This window comes from Spermophilus citellus, assembly GCF_964194105.1.
Source record: "Spermophilus citellus genome assembly, chromosome: 3".
NCBI classification, from domain to species: Eukaryota; Metazoa; Chordata; class Mammalia; order Rodentia; family Sciuridae; genus Spermophilus; species Spermophilus citellus.
In genome coordinates this window covers 218,693,545-218,717,206 of record NC_138184.1, presented here as the reverse complement: position 1 = coordinate 218,717,206, position 23,662 = coordinate 218,693,545, and the positions used below count along the sequence as shown (strand labels likewise).

The window sequence follows — 23,662 nt, the reverse complement described above, 5'->3', positions numbered from 1 at the left end:
GACCCCCACCAGTTACTTAAGACACCTGCTGTCCCTCAGAATCCCAAGCTTTCTTTACCAGTGGTACTTCCTTATATTCCTCCCTCTTGCTTCCTTTGTATTATCTGGAATTTTCTCTCAAGCCACCTAGACACAGAACTAGTCCCATGCTGTAAAAGGCCTTTGTGCCGACAGTCTGCTTGTGGACAGGGGCCTATGTATTATAATGTACAATATATGCAAATGTAAATCCACAGAAGCACACCAGCCTGCTCATACTGATATGAATGATTTGCAATCGATTCATTGTTGACTCCAACATCCCCAAATCTACCTTTCCAGTATGGCCATCTTGGACTTTTCCAACTTCAGCTGCTTCTGGAGCTCCTGTGTTTTCCCCAAGGAAGGCCAGAGAACTCCATTTCTGGCCAGAGCTGCTGCAGAAGGTCTCTCAGCTGGATCAGGGTGGATCATTTTCTGATGAAGTAGGGCCAAAAGGAAGGAACAGAAGATTCACTACTGGGAAAATCTCCCCACTCGAGCCAGTTCCAATCCCGCCTATGTTGGTGGATTTTGTGAAACACTGATCTTCTTTTGTGCAGAGGGAAGGAGACATAAATGAAAACTTAGCTCCACCTTGGACAAAAGAATCGTCCATGTCTGGTAACATCAGTTGTCCACACCTTTGACCCGTCTTTAATTATCATGGTTTAAAGAAGGCAGGCTGATTAACTAGTCTAATGCCATATTTTAAAATGGAAAAGGATGAGGTGCTACATAAAAAGTAACTGATCCAAGTCTAAGTGACTAGTTCAACAGGAAGAACCAAGATCAAAGCCAATTTACCCAACTTTTGGTTCTGCTCCTTTATCACTTAATAATGATCCACTTCAACAATATTCCTAAAACACTATCTCCAGGTAGATATGGCTGTAACCTAAGAGGATTTGAATATGGTAGGAAATAATTGATAGATATCAGTAGTGTCATATAGTGAAGAAAACACTTGGGGACGAATTTCTGAGCCAACTCTGCCATTTACTTTGAAAACTTTACTGAAGCTCAGTAAAATTTGGAATTTGGAATAACAGTATTCTCCTTCTAGGACTATAGTGAGAATTAAATTAATTAACAAAATTAACATTCACCTACAGCTTTGGTTTTGGTTTTTTGTTTGTTTTTGGTGCTGGGGCACTCTACCACTGAGCTAACATCCATATTCCTTTTTGTTTTTTGTTTTGCGACAGGGTCTTGCTAAATTGCTGAGATTAGCCTCAAACTTGGAATCTTCCTGCCTCAGCCTCCTGAGTTGCTGGGATTACAGGTGTATATCACTGTGCCCAGATTTGTACAGTATTGCTTAGCATAGGGCCATTGTTTAGGTTCTCAGTGAATATCAACTGAATCTAAGAGCAACTTACATATTGTAACAGATTAAAAAGTGAACAAGAGACCCTGGTAAGGAAAGATTTGCCTCCTTTCAAAAAAGCAAAAGGAAGTCGGAAGAACACGTTTATAACTATATTTGAAGACTGGAGGTAAACTGTGAAACTCAAATATAATGTCAAAGAGTGCGGATATTTCTAAGCCTATTTTAGGGATCCTAACCAATCCTGTTTCCTAAGCCATGAAGTTAGTCATATATGCATTTTGTTTTCTTGATAGGATTCTAAGCTTGACAGTGTTTTTGTATCTCCATTTCAACATGATATCCTCCTTTTTCTCTCCCTACACATACTCTGATATTATTTGGTACAAGGAACACGCAGATTTTTTTTTTAAGAGAGAGAGTGAGAGAGAGAGAGAGAGAGAGAGAGAGAGAGAATTTTTTTTTAATATTTATTTTTTTAGTTCTTGGCGGACACAACATCTTTGTTGGTATGTGGTGCTGAGGATCGAACCCGGGCCGCACGCATGCCAGGCAAGTGTGCTAGCGCTTGAGCCACATCCCCAGCCCCAACACGCAGATTTTTGAATTGACATTATGCCTTTTCTCCAATAGCTCCAATTACTGGTATTGTGTCAATTATCAACAGTCACTTATACTATACTTTTTTATATACACTTGAAACTCTTTCTTTCAGTAATGTCATCACTGTTATCATTGCTAATAGTTAAAGCCCAGAAGTGGGAGGGGGAAAGGTCAAGTTTAATTTTTAAGTTAACTACTTATTGACTGTAAATATAAAATTCAAATATACTTAGATCCTTGGGTTTCCTCCAGTGCAGAAAGAGGTGCCACCTGCCCATTTTAAAGTTATTATGAAAAGCAAATGAAAAAAAAATGTTCATAACAGGATTTTAAAACTATAACATGAAGGATTTCATGACGTCTTCCAAGTTTTCTTGAGAAGCTTTCAATCTGTCCTGTGTCTTTTTCTGGCCTTACCAGTCAGTTGCTTTTTCCTTCTATTAATGACACTACCAACAGATCCATTTCCCAACCCCCCACACCACCATTTGCCATCATTTAAAAAAAAAAATAGACACTTTGTCTTCTCTTTATCTCATGGGATATGTCACCTTGAGCAAATTGTGAAAGTCTTCTGAGAGCTCCTGAGGAACATCTGGAACGTTGCCCTCTCGGATAGAATGCCACGAGCTGCCATTGGAGGGTAATTCCCCTGCTCCTGCAGCCACCGCAATTGTTAATCCCAAAGCGAATATGTCTGCTTTGGGAAGGTGTCGATAATCCTGCAGAACCAAAGACAGGAAGACCAGTTAGTTTGCCAAATGGAGTGAGTCTAGACTAAAATGCAACTGGTAGGAGAGGTTCATTTGAGTACGTAAGCACAATAAACACTATGAGCCAAGCTACTTTTACTATAGTTAGTGGTTTATTTCTAAGAAGATAGAGGGAACACAAATATACCTTTTAATACAGCTATTCCCTGAAGTGCCCAAGGAATAATCTCAGGGCCATTTGGCCCTGCCAGACTCAAGATGGCTTGGCACATAAACTAGCCAATCGCAGGAATGAAAGACTCATTTTTTCTTAATTATCACTCAGAAGGAAGTTTTATCCTTCCTAGGTCAGACTCAACAGACATCTTAGAAGATGGGCAATGGCTAACGGATCACAACATGATAAAAATGGTCTGTACCAACAAGAGCTTAAGGAGGAGGGTTCCTTCCAAAAAGGCAGATCAGTAATTCTGCAGAAAGAACTGTGTGAGTATCGATTCACCTTTGATTGAGCCAGTTTCCCCATGTTTGGGGGTAAGTTTCTCCCCTCTTTGGCTTCTATTCTCAATGGAAAGGAGATACAATATGTTTAAATTTTAGATATACTCTCTTCATTTTTTGCACTGAGCCTTGAATGTCAAGAAGGTCAATGAGTATAAAATACCCTCCATGCCTGTAGCTCCAGCTACTCAGGAGGCTGACAGGAAAGTTGTAAGTGTGAGGCCAGCCTGTGTACTATTAAGCCCCTATCTCAAAAAATAACAAAATACTCTCTTTCCCTTTAATCTATACCTCTTGCAAAATCTCATTAGCCAGGAATCGAATATCTCCTTCTTCTACTTTAGGTTTGCTTACTGATGTCACATGACCCAGGTCACCTAAAAAATATAAAATAAATAAGAAACAGAGCTCTTTAAAAGAATAAGGGGAGTCATCAGTATAAATTTTATAGAATAATAATATACTGGTAGGGCTACAAAGCAGACTCACCAATTTTGTATATCTCACTGGCAGAGAGAAACCAATCAGCTTCATTTTCAACCTCTTTTGGGACTCCAGGAGAGTCACTTTGCATTTTATGGCAAATAAAGATGTTACCTGAAAAATACAGACTAGACATTAGGTAATGATTCCCAAGCTCTGCATTCCAAAGATTCTTTTCTCAATTTAACATTTTAGCTGCCCTATTTTCTCCTCCTGTGTGATTGTAGCAAGACCACCAACCTTTCTTTTTTTTCTATGAGATCTCTCAAATCACATTGGGATAGCCAGTGATTGATAATGCCTATTCAAGTTAAACCATCATCATATATTTCACATTCTCTGAAGAGACTGATGGCAGGATACCATTGTCTCACCATACACAAAGTAGTAACTTATCCTTAAGTTTCACATTAATGAGTGAAAAAACAATTCATTTCTGCTCATTTTGATCAGTGCTGTATTAGAAAAAGTGCAGCAGTAGTTATAAACATGATCAGAATGTAGCCAATAAACGGCCACTTTTGTAGTAAATTAAATATCTATTTTATAGTGGAAGTTATTTTCCCCCTTTGTGTTCTCTAAGTCCAAGAGGGAAATGGTTAAACTATTTAACTGAACTTTTTTAGGGGAAACAAATGGAAGGCATTCTCCCAGCCAACACTTTTTGACACTTGATAGTCAAGGGCCTTTGATACAGACACAAATTGTGATGATGATATGAAAAGAACAAAATATGGCATGAAGAATAGAAAGAGCCATACTGACTAGGTTTGATGTCCAGGTGTACCATGCCAGAGTTGTGGATATACTTAAGCCCCAAGGAAATCTGCAGAAGAATGTCTTTGAGTTTTGGTTCTTGGAAATGTTTACCAGACTTAGTGTTTTCAGATATAGCAGCTTGCAAGCTCCCGCCTAGGAAAGAAACAACAGAGAATAACTCCACAGGAAGAGAAAATAGGTATGAGTCTTAAAGGTGAAAGCATAATAAATATTCAATAAATTCCTCATGATTGTTTGCAGTCCAATGGGTCTGTATTACTTTAGTGTCAGTGCAAAGCATAATATTATCTGCTCTATGTTTATATTATATTATAGAGATGTTGGAAAGAAGAAATAGAGCTTTTCAAAAGGAAAAGAAGTCAGGTGCTGTGACACTTGCCTGTAATCCCAGCTACTTGGGAGGCTGAGGCAAGTTCAAAGCCAGCCTTAGAACTTAGTGAGACCCTGTCTGAAAATAAAAAATAAAAGGGGCTGTGGATGTAGCTCAGTGGTCGTGACCCTGGGTTCAATTCTCAGTAGGAAAAAAGAAAAATTTACCTATTAACCAGAATGCCAATCAGGCATAGTCATATAGCTGCCATCAGTATTGATGATTAATTCCATGTCAATGTCAGGCTAATAATTTTAATGTAATGGATTCTAATTTGACTAAAAATATATCATAAAATGAGACTACTTAATGATAGCTGACCCATGGAAAAATTTAAAACTTTAGACACATCTGAATCCTATTTGAACCACACAGTATTTAAATATCAGCTGTAGACTATCTTGATTCATCATTGTCATCAATAAAAAATAAGGCTTGGGTTTATATGACTACTTGAGGTTGGACACCCATCTTAAGATATTAGAGTGTTTCTGAGCACTTTATTTCATTAATTAGCATTTACTAGCAGATTCTTCAAATTATAGGGTCCTGGCTCCCCTTGGCAGTTACAAAGCTGTAATTCTACCAGTCAAATATGTATCAGATGGTAATAGAGGAAATGTGTGCTTAAAGTAGGCTGTATAAAATTAAATGAAAAGACTCATCTGTCATGCTAAAATAAGTTCACAAGAAATAATTCAGATCTTTTCAGAAACACAAAGAGTACCACAGTAAAGGTTTTTACTTCTCTCAGGTTCTTCTCAGAAAAGAATTTATGTATTATAGATGAGTTATTACTGAGAAAGAAAAAGGAAAAAGGTGGTTTTGGATTTTGTTTAAAATGAAGCCACTCTGAGGCAGTTTGTAGATGAGGTGATGTTGACAAGGAGGAGGAAGGGTGCATCCAGTAGAACTCCTGTGTCCCTCCTAGCCTGAATTCCATAAGGGCAGAGACCACATCCAATTCATATTCCGTTTCCCAAGACTTGGCATGTAATAAATATTTTCTGAAATGAATGTTCATCCTGGCTCTAGAGGGAAAAGAAATAGAAAGAATAGAAAGTCAAGGACCCCTTTAAGGTGTGGAGTAAAGAAGACTCCTGGGATACTAGGAATTTTTAGTATGTTCTTGAAGGTTATAAACAGAGGTGGTTGCTACTCTGAAAAGCTTCAGTGTTAGTAAGGGCAACAATACCAGTGTTAACATTGCTTTTAAATACTTGGAAGTTCAGTAAATAATATTAAAATTGGCCAAGTAATAATTAACAATAGTAGAAGTAATTGAAAAGTACTCCTATATACAAAGGTGTTAGAATATCCTTATTTTGCTACAACTAGAGCTGATTGTCCATCCCTTATAAAAGAGCACAATTAACTGTCCTTTACTCAATAGTGTCAGAAAGGAAGCATGTGTTTATATACATAGCAATTCTGAATATACTGTGAGCTTCATCCGCATCAATCCCATCCAGTCACAGAAGCCCTAACTTCATAACCCAAGGTACAACTTGGACATGGCTTCTGTAATTGCAAGCATTGTGCCCAAAGAAAAAAACAAAACAGCCCTTGGGCACTATGTGAGATGGGCTGCTGAGTTCCTCCCTTAAGATAAAATAATAGTACTTAACTCCCTTACCAGAAAATAAAAGAAACTTAAAAATGATATTTATGTTTTCCTTTCTTCTAATGAGACCTAACAGATATCAAAATATATAAAGAGCAGGTGACTCTAACAATAAAATATAAAAAAAGATCAACTATTCAACAGAATATTGGTTCATACATTTGTATTCTTACATTCTTCATGTTGCTACCTATAACACCAGTATATTTTTCTGCTGATGAAGTGATTCTTTGTTTGATAGAAAAAAACAACCAATATTCATGGCATCCCAGAGAGGATGCCTAGTTCCAAATGTCACATCAGCCAAACAAGTAAAAGGACCACCATTCTAGCAGAGCATGCTTTGAAAACTCCTGTGACAGATGTCACCAGAAAACACTGCCTGTGGCAGAGGTTAATGTCTAATCCTGATTCAGTTAGAATCCTAGGGTTGTAGAATCCAACTAGTATTTTAGATTTTTGAGGGTGGCCCAGAGGTGACTTGTAGGGGAACTTGGCAAGGATGGAGAAGAAGGAAGTAACATTGTATTGGTTAAAGGGTTGGGAGAGATAGCAGGGGAAATTAAATGACTATCTAAATCATCTGATTTATAATATAAGTTAAAATCATAGTTGTACATGTTCCAGCCTAACTTCTGTGATAGACTGGGGGCGAGGGAAGGTGGAGGATGGAAAAATAGGGAATGAGAAGGAGGGAGAGATAGGACATGGAATGAAGGAAGCATTTAAAGGAATGAGGCATTGGAAAGGCTCAACATGTATGGATTGCATTTTGCAAAATCAAAGTTGTTTTTTAAATGGCAAGTAGTGAAGTTATCGGTCATCATGATGAAGCAACAATTCCCTAGAATTCATCACATCTAATCTGAAATCTACTGCCTGGCTTCCAAGGCCTTCTCTAGTCTCCCCACCCTTTACCTTGTTGATCTCATTTCCTACTACACGGGTTACTTCAGTCATGTGAGAACCTACTGTGTGCCAGACCTGCTCCCAATACCATACCCTTGGCCTACATGCTATTCCAACAACTGGAAAACTTCTCTCTAAGTACCTAACTGGCCTTCCACAAGGTCTCATTCCAATCTTACCTCCTTTATGAAATTATCTAAGGCTACTCTAACAACAATTATTATTGAGTTTTTACTCCACACCAGGTGGTATTGGAACTCTGCTGCTAACATTTGGCAAGTATTGTTGCTAATTCTCAAACTATTCCTTTACCATTCCTTCACTCATTTGGTATTGACATCACAGCAATTATACAACTAGTGAGCAGCAGAGCTAGGCTTGGAAACCAGGTCTTCCTGACCCTAAAATCTAGGCCCCTTCCAATACCTTGTCACATTTATCTTCTTTACTGGTTTATCCATAGTTGTACCAGCAAGCTTTGCATTGCCTCTTGTGTAGTCATTCTAAAAGAATGAGTGCAGCACAGTGCCTTGAGTACTCCTCTACCTACAGCTCCATACAGTGTCAAGCCTATAGAAGGTCCACAAATGCTGAAATAAGTTAAAAGATTATTTTAATAGGAATAGTCTCTCCAACTTATTTGGTTTGAATTTTGAAGGCTTTATACTGTTTCTAAAACAAGTTACAAAGCGTTTTTGTTTAATTGATATTTGGCAATATCTGTGTTTTAATAGAAAAAAAGCCCCAGGAATAAAACTAATCTTCCTTACAGAAAGAGAGTGGGAAAAAAAAACAGAAACCTCAGGCTTCCATATGGGGGAATTAGGAAAAGAAAATGATTGAGAAGTACTGACCTCTCAATCTTAAGCATAAAGAAAGGATCCATCAGTTCCTCCAGACAGATTATTAGAAAAAGGGATTTGGGGTGAGATAATAAGAGAAAAAAAAACAGCCCACAAGGGTAACAGGTAATGCTAAAAGGAAATTTATAAGAAAAACAACAAGAGAAATGTCAAATCATTATTTTGCAGGATGTATGTATCATTTTCTAGAATTTCATAATATTATTTACTTGCCTACTTGTTATTTATTTATATATGATATGTTATTATATATTATTTATATAATATATAATATTAATTTATATAATTTATCACTTATCACTACCCTAAAAAGCCAGGCTGGACATATATACTCAGGGCCAATTGGTTACTAAAATTGCTAAAGGACAGGCTACACCATTAAAGACACTCAGGGAAGGTGAGATAGAGGAAAGGAACGTGGTTGTCAATTAGTACTGTGGCCAGAATATGGATTTCTACTCCTAATATGAGGGCAAGCTTTTATTCAATTTGTAGCACTTTTCTACTTTACCACTGAACATTTTGATGACAAATATTTCCAAGGCCAACAACACATAACTGCTGTCAACCTCTTAAAAATGGACTAGAAGTATGTTAAACCAGAGGACTCTCTTTATGATCGAAGTAGCCCAGAAAAATGTGCTACAACTGTGTGTTACATGAAGAACCTAGGATAATGTATCTGAAGTCACCAAGTCCAGTCCTGGTGTCTCACCCCATGTTCTCACTCTGAGAACACTGAATCTCAAAGGTAAGAAGCATTAACTATCCCAACTTAAGAATCTACTAGAAAATTATTCAAAAGTCATATGTATACCAAAATAGGGCATCATGAAGAAACTTCACCATCAGCTCCTCAAAGTGGCATAGCTTGTACCTTTCAAGATAACTTAAAAATGGCAGAAGAATTATTTACCATTTAAGTGCTGGGGTAAATGTTTTCTCTCAGTATAAATAAAGTGTAAAGGGAGTGACGGCTCATACATATCAACTACATACAAGTTCTGAAATACATATATGCACCTGAAAATTCCTTTTTCAGCTCAACTATTTTCTCAGCTTTCTGATTCTAAGCAAGATTATGGTACCAACATTTTAGGTATGTCTCTGCCATACTTGGCATAAATTATGAAGAGTCCAGCTTTATTTCTGAAGACTTGTCATAAGACTCATATCCCTCTCTATAGACATTAGTCCACATACTTACCATTGCAATATTCATTCTGAATGATCACGTGGTCATCTTCTGCCCATGAGGAATAGTAACGTACCACATGCGGGTGATGCCCAAGCACTGCATGAGCATAAACTTCATGCAAACTCAAGTTCCTGAAACAGAAAAGCACTGAGAAAAATTAATCAAGACAATTTATACATTAAGAAGTTTTTAAAGAAAATATGAGGCATGAACAATGGCAGAACATTTGCTGGGTGCTTACTGCATGTTTATTATTTTATCTCATTCAATCTTCATTGGTAAGACACAGTGGAAAATATGAAGTGTCTAGAAAGTAGTGACTGGTCCAAATTCAAAGTGATAGTGGTTAGACCAGAAGCTTGGTCAGCCTGGTACCAAAGTCCTCTGTTATTATACTGAACATGGCATATGTGAAGAGGAGTCTTAGGTGTTTACTGTCACAATAGTAGACAGGCTCAGATCTTAATTTCACTGTGTCACAATATAAAAACCTTAAGGGCTTAACAAGAAAGTCACCATACCACCCATGGTGGATATTGTGATGGGTCTCTATCTTCCCTGTAAGGCTAGATTGTCATTAGAGTCCTTTTTTTTTTTTTTTTAGTTGTCAGTGGACCTTTATGTTTTATTTATTTATATGCGGTGCTGAGAATCAAACCCAGTGCCTCACACATGCCAGGCAAGTGCTCTATTACTAAGCCACAACCGCAGCCCCTCATTAGAGTCAATATTAAACTCAGTCAATATGATATAGTCATAGAGAGTCTTAGTGATAGACATTTGTTATACAATAGGAAAACCCAATACAAGGTAAGCAAAATATAGTACTTGATGAATTTCAAAGTCTGTAATTTCAGGATTCAGCATAGTATTATATCCAAGGAATTCATAAAAAGTATTGGTGGAATCTGAAAATATTTGTTTTCCTTATAACCAAGGAAGAAATTGCTAACAATTAGCTCTGGGATGAAATACAAATTCCTGTAAATAATTTTTCCTTGTGTATTGTCTCTGAAACTTGACCATTGTATTCATTATTAATGCAAAGTAGAGCTAACTCAGTGAGTCAACGATAACTTCTTTCTCAGCAGTATTTCTGATGAACTAAACAAGTATCAAAAGATAATTCCATAAATCTACTCATTAAAAAAAAAGACAGTAAGACCAGTACTAAAATGTAAAAACTAAGAGATTTACACACACACACAAAAAAAAAAAAAACCCACACTCACAACAGTATTTGAAATTATCATGTTATAGTTTAGGAACTTGTCTCTGGAAAAAGTAATCTGAAAAACTCAAGAAAGTAATGAACATAAGACGACATACACTGGGGGAGGAGAATTTTAAAATGACAACAAAGAAGTAACAGTATGTGTTTCATGCTATCAGCACTAGCATTTAAAACATTTTGAAAAGAAACAGTTTTCCAAATCCAAGATTGCACTTCTAGTGTATTTCGAAGGTACTCACTCATTTGACAATTCTGTAAAAGGTTTTGTAGAGCGCTTTATTGCATAAACACATCCATCCAGCCTCTTAATGCACTTGTAGACTGTACCAAATTCTCCAACCCCGATTTTTTCTACCTCCAAGAATTCCTTTTCATAGCGGGAAGCCATGTTAGTTTCTTGCAGAACACTTTTCTAAAATATTTTATAAAAAGAGAATTAGAATAACTCTTCCCAACATATTGTGAGCAATAAAAAAGAACCATATTACATTCTTAAATTCTTTAGGTTTTGAAAAAGACTTGGGGCAAATGCAGTAGGTTCTATTTGTGTCCATATTCACAGTAGCAAGAATCCCTCAATGTCTGACTACCGTCTCTGTTCTTTGTAACCTTCCGCACAATTCTGTACTGACATTTCTTGTGCATTCTCTAATGGTCTTTCTTCTACCTAGTCATATTATTATTTTCTCTATGTTCCTACAGAGAACACATGTTGTCATACCCAGCACTATTGTCCTCGGCTGAAGGAAGAGCAAATCAAAAACCAAAACGTCCCTTTGAATCTCTTCTTTACATTCCTCACAGTCCTCATGCTAAGATTTCTATCTCATATTGAATGGACTTGGTTACAAATAGTTTTCTCAAAAAATCTTGGCCTGAAGAACAAAAAATACTCCCTTGATTAGTTCAGAATAAATGCTCAAGCAAAGCAAACCTTCTCCCTACTGGCCAACTAGTGACATCCCTCATTTCCCACCTAGTAAATAATTCCAGGCAAATAATTGAATTCCTTTATCAGCTTTCTCATCTGTAAGATGAAGATCATAGCAACTGCTCCTTAAGGTTATTACATGAAAATATATAATATCCTATTACTTATATTGTATGTAATAATAAGATAGATAACTTAGTAGAATGCCCAGCACATAGGAAATTTTCAGCAAACTTATGATTAGCATCTCCATCAATTTACATGAATTTGATTTGTCTACCAAAGTCATCTTTTCCTAATTTCCCAATTAGCAGAAATTTTTATCTTCTAACTTCAGTGGTTTAAAAAATATTAATTCTTAGCCAGACACTATGGTGCACATTTGTAATCCCTGCAGCTTGGGAGACCAAGGCAGGAGGATCATGAGGTCAAAGCTGGCCTCAGCAACTTGGCTAGGCCCTAAGCAACTTAGTGAGACCCTGTCTCAAAATTTTTAAAAAAATTAAATAAAAGTGGGGATGTGGCTCAGTGATTAAGCACCCTGGGTTCAATCCCTGGGATCAAAAATAAGTAAGTAAATAAAGTTTTTTTTTTAATTTTAACTAGTTCATTTTGACTGCAATGATACTTTTATTTATATTTATATCTAATTAGTTATACATAACTGTAGAATGTATTTTGACACATCATACATAAATGGAATATAATTTCTCTTTTTTCTGGTTTTACATGATGTAGAATCACACCAGTCATAAAATCTATATACAAATAGGGTAATAATGTCTGACTCTTTCTACTATCATTCCTACTCCCATACACTCTTCCTTCCCTTTACTCCCCTCTGTTCAATCCAAAGTATCTCTATTCTTCCCTAGCCCACCCTTATGTATATTAGCATCCACATATCAAATTGTTCTATTTGTGTCAATATTCACAGTAGAAGTGAAATAAGAATTGTATGTGAAATAAGATAATGCATTATGTAATGCATTATGCTGTCATATAAAATAAAAAATATATATTAGAAAATATTGTTACAAATCAATAACGTGAAGAGAGAGCCTACATAAAAGGAGAAAATCTTTACCACATGCACCTCAGGTTCAGCATTAACTTTCAGGATATATAAATAACTCAAAAAACTTAGCACCCAAAAAAACAAATAACCCAATTAATAAAAGAGCCAAGGAACTGAAAAGACACTTCACAGAAGGAGAAATGTGCATGGTCAAAAATATATGAAGAGTGTTCAACATCTCCAGCAATTAGAAAAAATGTGAATTAAAACTACACTGAGATTTCATCTCACCCCAGTCAGAATGGCAATTATCAAGAATACAAGTAACACTAAATGTTGAAAAGGATGTGAGTGTTGAAAAGGTACACTCATACCTTGCTCCTAGGTCTGCAAATTGGTTCAATCACTATGGAATTAGTATGTAGAGTCCCAAGAAAACTTGAGATTGTAATCATTATTTGACCCAGTCATCCTACTCCTTGATTTATACCCAAAGGACTTAAAATCCACATACTAAAGTCAGGCAGCCACATCAATGTTTATAGCACCTCAATTTACAATAGCTAAGCTATGGAACCATCCTAGATGCCCTTCAACAGATGAATGGTTAAAGAAAATGTGGGATTATATACACAGTAACATATTACTCAGCTTTTAAGAAGAATGAAATTATGGCACTTGCCTGTGAATGGATGGAGCTAGAGAATATCGCCCCAAAACAAAGGCCAAATGTTCTTTTTAAAAAAATTTTATTAGGTATATGAGACAGCAGAATGCATTTTGATTCATTGTACACAATTTCAGCACAACTTCAAATGTTCTTTTTGATATGTGGATGTTAACTAGCTCATTTTAACATCCAATTCCAATCAGTCTTCATCATCTAGGTCTCTAATTTCCATTGCCCTTAGCCAATCTCAAGACATTTACTCCATATCTGGATTTATTATAACTATTGTCCCTCTTTCTAACTCCTTTAATAGTAAGAATTATTTTTGCAAAATGATACCACAGAATCAGACAATTAATTGTTTCCTGGTGAGAAATTTAAATGTCTAACAAGAGAACTGAAGGCCCTCTCATCAGATGCATAGTGCTACCTTACCACCTTCATCTCAGATACCCAATCTGCCAGCTCACCATCCTTGCAATTTCCCCAATCCCACCCTCTCACAACATATCCTCCTCCACCTTCACAGCATTTACTTATTCCTTTGCCCAGAATTATTTTGATACACTGTATTCTGGTGGACTTGCTTCCTACATCTTTTCTAACCCTCCACCAAAGTTTTAAATAAATACATGGGTATGTATATACACATCACACAAGTATACAAATAAATATACACATCTTTTAACTTCACATTTATGTTCAGATTATTTTGAAATTTCAAAGGTGTTAGTTCCTCTTAGGAAGTGACTTTCATATAGTTTTTATTCCTAATGGGAACCAAATACAATGTGTTTCACATATTAAATACTAATGAATATTTTTGACATTTCTATCTGAAGCTAGGAGATGCCTTACAAAATAAGAATAAAATTCCAAGAGTAGTGAAGGCGTAAGTTAGAAACATCTGCTTATAAGAGGAAGCATGTGCCCATGGTCGTCTTCTCCAAAATGGTTACAGTCATGTTTTAAAATATCAACTGCTTTATGCAACAGATAAAATTTGCTGCAGAAAACTTTAGGAATTAGAAGGAAAAAAATTAAGTTTCCACTATTTGAGTAGTTTCCATTAATTCAATGAATATGTAACACATAATTGTGATCATCCCTCATTTAGTTTTTTGAGGGTTCTTGTACACTAAACATTGAACTGATCCATGTTTTTATACATTATAAACATCTTAATTCCAATTTAATTTTTATTGACTCAATATCATATTAAATTAGTCATTGTTTTACTGGGCATTTAGCGACCCCCTACTTTTTGTTATCACAATTAAGATGTAACAAACATTTCTGAAGTAGTATTTAGAGTATTAGTTTCTTAGATCAGATTACCAGAAGAGGAATACTACAAGGAAGACTGCAAACAATATAAAACTCAATAGATAGGGACACATTTAAGAGCTGAAATTTGGACTAGCGACGTAGCTCAGAGAGAAGGTTCACCAGTAGAGAGCTTTTCTAGCACGCCTAAAGCCCATCTCCAGCAATGCACACACACAAACAAAAGCACTAAAATTTTACATACAAACCTCTGGTTTTATACCATTTTCCCCCATTCTGTTTTGCCATTTGAAAAAAAAAAAAAAGTCTGGATTTTCCTGTCATTTCTACATCCCATTAGTATAGAAATAAAGGGCTGGGGAGGGGAAGGGAAGAGGCAGAGGAGGAGAAAAAAGGAAAGAGGAAACCCAAGGAGGACAGGAGCAGGGTGAAGACAGGGAGAGAGGGAGGAAAAGAGAAGGAGGTGGAGAGGTACAGAGGTGGGTACAGGAGAGAGGGTGAGAAAAGGGGGAGGAAGGAAAAAGAAAAGGGAGGGAGAAGGGGGCAAGGAAGAGAGAGGTAAGGGAACGGGGGAGAAAAAGGGCAAAAAGGGAGGGGAGAGGAGAGATGAGAAGACAGGGGAGATGGAAAGAGAACAGGTTGAAAAGCCTGTGTCCTGACAGCGGGGCCAAAGAATCATGCTCACCTTGGCAGGCAGCCCTTCCAATTTGCCTTCCTCTGAGCCAGCTTCCTCACTAAGGAAAAAGAAAGACGTTGCATCAAGGTATGCTTAATGCATATATGATTATATATGATTAATTATATATGATTAATGCACTGATGAAGCCTGGTCCTGTGCTAGGTTCTGGGGCTATAAGACAGTTTCTTCCCTGCTTTAATCTCTGTCTGAAAGCAGGGATAACCAGGAAGTTTCGCTATGAGAACATCAGGCAGGCTAAGAACAAAGCATTAGGACTGGGATTGTAGCTCAACGGTAGGGTGCTTGCCTCACACGTGTGAGGTACCAAGTTCGATCCTCAGCATCACATAAAAATAAATAAAATAATAAAGTTTGTGTCCAGCTACAACTAAAGATTAAAAAAAAAAAGCATTAAGGGATACTATGGACAATGTCCAGTTAAGTATTTCGAGAGTAAAAAGCTTTCTCAAAAGAGAGGATATGTAAGCTAAGATTCCAAGAATGAGTGGGATCCAGCTTAGGAAAACAAGTGGGAGTTCTAGGCAAGTAGAACACCATGTGCTAAGAATTGGAAGCAAGGGCGAGAAGAGAACATCTGTGAAACTCTATGTGGGCATTATCATCCCCAATAAGCTAACCAAGACAGAGAGTGCTGCCAAAGTCCAGGTTAAAGATTTTCTCCCATTCTGTAGGCTCAGTCTTCACATTATTGTTTCCTTTGCTGAGAAGCAGCTTTTTAGTTTGAATCCATCCCATTTATTGAGTCTTAATTTTACTTCTTGTGTTTTAAGAGTTCTGTTAAGGAAGTCAGTTCCTAAGCTGACATGAAGATTTGGGCCCACTTTTTCTTCTATTAGGCGCAAGTCCTCGATCCACTTTGAATTGAGTTTTGTGCACGGTGAGAGATAGAGGTTTAATTTCATTTTGTTACATGTGGATTTCCAGTTTTCCCAGCCCCATTTGTTGAGTAGGCTATATTTTCTTCAATGTATGTTTTTGGCATCTTTGTCTAGTAGAAGATAATTGTATTTATGTAGGTCTGTCTCTGTATCTTCTATTTTGTACCATTGATCTACATGTCTGTTTTGGTGCCAATACCATGCTGGTTTTGTTACTGTTGATCTGTAGTATAGTTCAGTGTCTGGTATTTTGATGCCTCCTGCTTCATTCTTCTTGCTAAGGATTGCTTTGGCTATTCTGGTTCTCTTATTTCCAAATGAATTTCATGATTGCTTTTTCTAATTCTATGAAGAATGTCATTGGGATTTTAATAGGAATTGCATTAAATCTATATAAAACTTTTGGTAGTATGGCCATTCCGAGTATTAATTCTGCCTATCCAACAGTACGGGAGAACTTTCCATCATCTAAGGTCTTCTTAAATTTCTTTCTTTAGTGTTCTGTGGTTTCTCAGAGCACTAATCTCCAGGATATATAAGAACTCAAAAGACTTCACACACACACACACACACACACACACACACACACCAAAAAAACACAATAAATGAGCTAAGAAACTGAACAGACAATTCACAGAAAAAAAATTCAATGATCAACAAACATGAAAAAATGTTCATCTCTAGCAATTAGAGAAATACAGATCAAAACTACTCCAAAATTTCATCTCTCTCCAGTCAGAATGGCAATTTAAGCAATAATCAAGAATACAAGCAATAATAACTGTTGGCGAGGATGTGAGGAAAAAGGCACACTCATCCATTGCTGGTGGGACTGCAAATTGGTACAACCACTATGGAAAGCAGTATGGAAATTCCTCAGAAAAATTTAAATGGAACCACCATTTGACCCAGCTACCCCACTCCTCAGTTTATACCCAAAGGGTTTAAAAATCAGCACACTACAGTGATGTAGCCACATCAATGTTTTAGCTCAATTCACAATAGCCAAACTCTGAAACTAACAGATGAATGGATAAAAAAATTGTGATACATATACACAATGGAATATTACTCAGTCTTACAGAAGAATGAAATTATGGCATTTGCAGGTAAATGGATGGAACTAGAGAATATCATGCTAAGTAAAATAAACCTATCCCAAAAAACCAAAGGCCAAATGCTTTATCTGATAAGTGGATACTGGTCCATGTTCGGGGCAGGCTAGGGAAGAATGAAGGAACTTTGAATTGTGCAGAGGGAAATGAAGAGAGGGGTGCGGCTGTGGGGATGGGAAGGAAGGTAGAATGAGACAGACATTATTACCCTATACACATGTATGGTTACACTACTGGTGTACAGCCAGTGGAATGAGAAGTTATGCTCCATTTGTGTAAAATGTGTCAAAATGCATTCTACTGTAATGTTTAACTAATTAGAACAAATAAAAAGAAAAAGAAACCTCTAGGTTACATAATTAGTAAGTGATAGAACTGGGATTTGAAATCAAGTCTGATCCCAAAGCATTGGCTCTTCATTGCCACACTACACCCTCTTCCAACCCCCACCTGGAACCTGGCTTTCAATTCGGTTCACAGTTAGACTGTAAATATAAAAACTAAGAACTTAGACTTGGCTAAGATGTCTTGAATTATTCTTCAATAAGCAGAAAGCACTGATTAATATCCTCTTCTTGCATGACTGTATTCTGGATCTTTAGGAAAAATTCATCTTATAGATCAGCCAGTAGATTTTTCTTTTAGAGAAGTACAAGTAGAGGACACTACATTCATGGAAATAAATTGGTGAACACTTGTGGCAAATTTAGCACTACATTCTGATATTTATGAATGACATTTATATAAAATAACAACAAAGCAATAAATAATGGAGAAAAACACCATCTTAGAAGCAGTAAGAATATGACTCTAGTATCACCACTTTCATTGCCAGGAATCCAAGTTAGTTGTCTTTTCCTGCTTGCTTCAGTGAAAAGTGGAGCCATTGATTTTGATGACATACAAAGACTCCTAAAGAGCTAAAACCAATAGAATTCTTGGAAACCAAAGTAGACTGGCTATACTTACGCTGAAATTCTGTTTATTTAAGATTTGGGAGACTGTTTTGAAAAAAACCCTATTCAGCCACAAATCTCCATAACACATAGTCATTGATTCGTAAGAAAAAACAACCCATCATGGTATATTTACTGCTCTGCAAAGTTGAGATTTACTGCACATTTATTTTGCTGGATACTTATGAACATTTATAACTGTCCCCATTACAGAGGTAATTCCATTCTTAAGAAAAAAGAAATAATGGTAATGTTTTTGAGTAACATGCACAGTCCTTATTTGGATGATTTCTACCATTCCATGCCCTTTGTGAAATGGGGCAATTTGGCTTTCCATTTTTTCAGCACCTCTGAAAGTGGAAGAAACACTATCTTTTTATCTGTAATCAGTCTTCCGTCACCTACAGAGAAGTTCAAATCCTTATACTCTGGAGCTCTCCTCACCAGTCACACAATGTACACTTCAAGTAGCAATATATTGTTTGCTGTGTGAACTACACCATGGGTCTGCTAGGACCATCGTAACCAATTGAGACCCCATTGAATACAGTCCTTACCCCATTCAACTTTCTAACTGAAGTCAGAGATCTATTAATTACTTTTCCCTGCTTTTACAGAGAAGTCGTGTATAGTATTGGAACAGAAACATGCTAGAAACTGTGAAAACATCGGCACTTAAGAGGAAAGTCATGTAAACATTATTTAAACTTCATTCAAATAGCGTTCTTATTCCTAAACTTACTTTCTCTCTTTCCTTTCCCCTTGACAATAGAGGTTCTTAAAAGTTAGAGAGAGCTACACTTACACATTTCCTCGGGTCTTCCTCTTGCCTTGAAGGAATGATTGTCTATAGGACTCTGGGGTGAATGGATTAATATTGACCAGAGCCAGTGAGGTACTCTCATCCATGAGGGGAACAAATGTGTGTCTCAAATGTTTAGAACTTCGGGGAAGAAGCTTCCCTGTTGAAGAAATCTCCGGCGGGCTCACCAGGCTCTGAATGAGGATGACCAAAGGCAAGGCAGAATAGGGTTAGTAAAAAAACAAAAACAAAAAACTTCCATATCAGTTAGCTAGCTAATATTTGAACAAAGTGTTATTGCTAAAAGGGCCTTAAAGCAAACTAGTTGCATAATAACTGGTGCTCTATGAAAAATATAGAATCTCAGTCTCTATCTCTAAATATTCTTATTTATGAGGTGAACACAGGAATCTGTATTTTGTTAAGCTCCACCCCTTTGCCCTAGGAAATTCTGTTAGCTATCTGTGAAACCCACCAATTCTAATCCTACCTCCAATTTTTAAGGATGAGGACATTTCAACAAATAAAAATGATTCTATAGAAAACCCCATCCATATGTTCCAACTTCAAATTATTCACTCAAATATTTAGTGCCTACTAAGTAGCAGATTCTTGACTAGATACTGAGGGGTATGTTTGTGAATTCTAGCTCTTAAGAAATACATAATCCATTAGTTAGCAATTTCTCAGTGTCTCAGAAATAATCACTTTGTAAGGAAGAGATTTCCTAAACTAAACATGAGAAAATAAGTCCCCAATTTCACTTAAAATATAGCATTAAATGAAAAAAAAAAAAGCTCCATAAAGTAAGGTAAAGAGATTGAAAAATAGTGCTCTGAAATAATTGCTTGAGATTTCAGGTTTTGCAGTGGCTATAACCAATAGAAGTGGCTACCAATAAATAGGAGAATATACAATACTCCAAGTGTGGTACAGTAAGAGACCATAGACCTAACTCGAACCAGAATCAACCAAAGGGCAAGGGGGAAAGTCAAAGACAGAAAATTCTGAGACAACAGAATTCCATTAGTCCTAAGAGCCAGGGATCAGAGGATTACCTACGCTATAGATCTGCAAGTAGACAGTAGCACAGGTACCTCCCAGGGTAATCACTGCATTGTAGGTCTCTTTATAAAAGAATTCTACCATTTGGATGGTCTCTGCCCCTGACTTTTTAGTATAGAAGCAGAAGCCAGACTATAATATGACTCATTAAAGAATGTGAATATACAAAGAATGAAAATGAGGCTTATTACATTCAGTACGTGATTGATATAAGTGGAAATGAATGAAGCTACAGAGTACACATAATAACATTTATTTTAGTGAAGAAATATGTTATTATCAAAGTCAAGGGTTTTTACAGTGCTCTATCTGTGCCTTAAGAGTTTATAGGATGAATAATCTCAGAAGCTGTGGCCAACATCCTCACTGGTAAACTCTTGATTTTCTGCTGAGTTTATCATGAGAACTGACTATTGGTTCAAAATAAGCAGAACTACATTGTATCATTGATATTTTTCAATTACCAATGTGTTTTGGGAAACATGTTTTCTATTTTTAAAATTATTGTAAATGGTTCCCTGAGAAGGAGTTTTGTGATACTGATCATCATATGGAAAGCAAAATGCTTCTGTGACAGATGAAACATCCACACCTGGAACGCAGTACATAGTTCTGTTGCCACATTTCAAGGAAAATTTTTTTTAAAAGCCTAAGAAATTTTCAGATTAAAAAAAAAATGAAAGAAAAATTGGTCACATAGGGGCAGACAACATCAGAATTTCTAGTCTGTAAATATGAAAGCCAACAGAATATATGAAGTCACCTTGTGATATAAGGACATTAGTAACATCTATTACAAAAGGAAGTTCTGCCTGGAGATAAAGCAGATTGGCGATTCCTGGAAGATGACACAGATTGAGAGTATAAATATGCTCCAGAGCATGTAGATAAATCCCTCAGTCCCGCTCTGTGTGGAGGATTAAGGGAGACAAGGGAAAACTGGGGGTAGCTCCTAGACTTCTGAAGAAGGTGAAAAGAGAAGGAAACTTCCCACACAGCTGATGTCATAGTATCTCAAGAAGAAAAGGCCCAGTTGGCACAATTAGTCCCCTGATGCTTCCATCTCTTGAATATTCCAATCTGGTGGCTGTCAGCTAGTGGTCAATACATTTAGCCACAGTAACCCTACTACCTCCTGATGATGCTTTTCTATCTGTAGGTAATTCTGCTTGGAATTCCTTATAGAAAACTAAAGTCAGTTTCACATGATTTCTGGTTATACTCCTTGGGTAAAGCTGAACAAAGCCAACCTTTCTTTCCTACGTAGAAAGGATTACCAATTATTGTCTCAGCATAGCATTACCAATTATTATCACCTTAACTCCTCTCTGCCAGTCCTGATCCAACTGTATTTTCATAAATATGCACTTTATGAAGTTGCATTTGTAGCTTCCCTCCCAAGCTCTAGTCTCTGCTTGGAAAACCCCAAATCATCATTTAAGACTGTTCTCAGACATTATTTCCTTTGGAAAGTCTTCCCTGATATTTTGAAGCTTAGTTCATAATTCCTTCTCTTCATGCCCTACCATTCTTCTAGCACACATGTTCTGAACTTGAATTGTTTTTTCATTATTTGTCTTTATTCATTTGGGGGGCACTTTTTTTGAAGACAGTAAATGGGTTTTGCCAACAGAAGTTCTGCTAATACATTGAGGTGTTAAGTTGAAAATGATCAAATGAATGAAACACAGTACCATGTCATATTGTCCTTCCCTACTCAAGCCATACTCTCAGCCAGTTCTTCTCCACGTATCAAAACTGTGCCAACTTTCATTGCCATTCTCGTGCTTCCTTCACCTGTTTATTTCCAGGTCACTCCACTGATAATCTGCCCAGAGAACTCTGACCACTCTTGAAGCACTTAACAAGGTCTTTTTGCCTTTTTCCCCTCCCCTCCCCCCTCTCCCTCCCTCCCTCCCTCCCTCCCCCGCTTTCTCTTTCTCTCTCTCTCTCCACCTCCCCCTCCCTCCCTCCTCTCTCCTGCTAGATTTTAAGCTCTTTGAGGGCAGAGACTTTATCTTATGCCCCCTACGCACAGTGGATTCTTAAAAAATGAATGATTAATTGGTACTGAGATTACTGAAAAAATCTGCTGATGGATCCCTGAACATATTTTGTCTGCAATTCAGACAAGCAGCTTAGTATTCCCTGTTAGACACGCTATGCAAACTCAGCAGGCACTAAAGAGACCCGCTGACAGCGACTGTCCTGCAAGCAGGATCACAGATGTTATTATAATGATCTTAAGTACATCAAGCTGAGCTAGCAGGAAGCAGAACTAATACCCATCCTAGGAATCACACACCATGGCACCAGAGTCGATGAGAAGTAACCTGCCTCCACCCTGGATGGGATAACATGAGCAGTGTGATAGAAGACCAATTACGACAAAACCACTTCTTATTTGCCATTCCAAAATTTTAAAGGAATATCAAAAAGTTACTTTTTTTGCTCTTCTATTATAAAAGAGCCTGCTCTTGACTAGGCTGAGTGGAGGGAGGAGTTCCTGCTGGGGAGAATAGAAGGCCATGAATATGTTCATGTGATTGTTCTTCTATTAGGAAAAAGTAAAATAATTTTCCCCCAAAATATAGTCAACTGGAATGATGGGAACAATGATGAACTAAGTCAAAAAGATGAAGTATCTAGCCCTGTCTCTGCCACTGACTGAGCTATAAGCAACTGCATCTATTGGGACCTTAATTTTCTCAAATGGAGTGCAGAGATTGGCTCTAGATCTCAGAATTACTTCTACGTCCAATACGCTTTAGGATCCTCCACCCCTCTTATTTGTGGCCAATGCCAAATAGTTACTGGCACCTATGATTTTGAGAAGACAAGAAGCAGATTCTTTTCAGTAGCTTTCCACTGTCCTTCATTTCCACCAATAATACAAAACCGGGGACATACAGAGCCTGTGATGAAATCTACCACAGACACACGGACAACTGAGTCCTGTTGCCGTGTCAGCTGAACTGAAGACAGGTTACAGTGACCTGACTCCTTTCCACAGCTAACTTACCTTGGGGGTGGAGGGGCTGTCACCATGCTGCAGCCTGCTCCTCTTGGCTGTTGGTGCTGGGGTAGCAGGACATTTGGGAGAAGCTGACTCTGGAGTCCGAAGAATTAGCTCTGGGCTTCCCTCACCTTTCTCCTGAGATGTGTTGCGTTCCTGTATGTTGCTGGGAGGAGTCGAAGAAGCCACTGAGTCCTGGGCCTCACCCATCTCTGGACTTGGGCTCTGGGTCTCCCCATATTTTTGTACCTTTTTCTGCTCTTCACTTTCAGTCTCTTCTTCACTAAAGGGAAAGTTTAGTTTCTGGTTTGGCTCTTTGTTAACACCACTGTCATCCATCTCAGTGAAAGAGCTTATAGCACAGGTAAGGAGGTCTCTCTGAAGGGAACACTCCACACCTATAGACTTAAGGAGAAAAACCCAGCAAGTTCTACAACTTCAGCCAGCCTTTCCCTCAACCAACAAACAGCTGTGTGGCATAGTGTTAAATTTCTCCCTTAAGTACCATGAATCTGTAAGACCTCAGCTTATCCTTATTTCCATTCTGATTACAGAAAATTCCTAGTAACTCTCTAAGCAATTAAATCTGATTCATATA

The 23,662-nt window shown here is 37.3% G+C and overlaps 1 protein-coding gene across 1 annotated transcript; it reads right to left on the bottom strand.

Annotated features, from left to right (window-relative positions):
* Positions 1-309: 309 nt before the first annotated feature.
* Positions 310-23,403, bottom strand: WEE2 (WEE2 oocyte meiosis inhibiting kinase; the record flags this gene model as incomplete). Its single annotated transcript, XM_081283324.1, has 10 exons — positions 310-456; positions 2,503-2,673; positions 3,457-3,542; positions 3,655-3,762; positions 4,414-4,560; positions 9,402-9,523; positions 10,866-11,038; positions 15,218-15,266; positions 18,987-19,177; positions 23,071-23,403. The coding sequence occupies 10 exons, from the start codon at positions 23,401-23,403 to the stop codon at positions 310-312; spliced, it is 1,527 nt and encodes a 508-aa protein (XP_081139450.1).
* Positions 23,404-23,662: the final 259 nt, after the last annotated feature.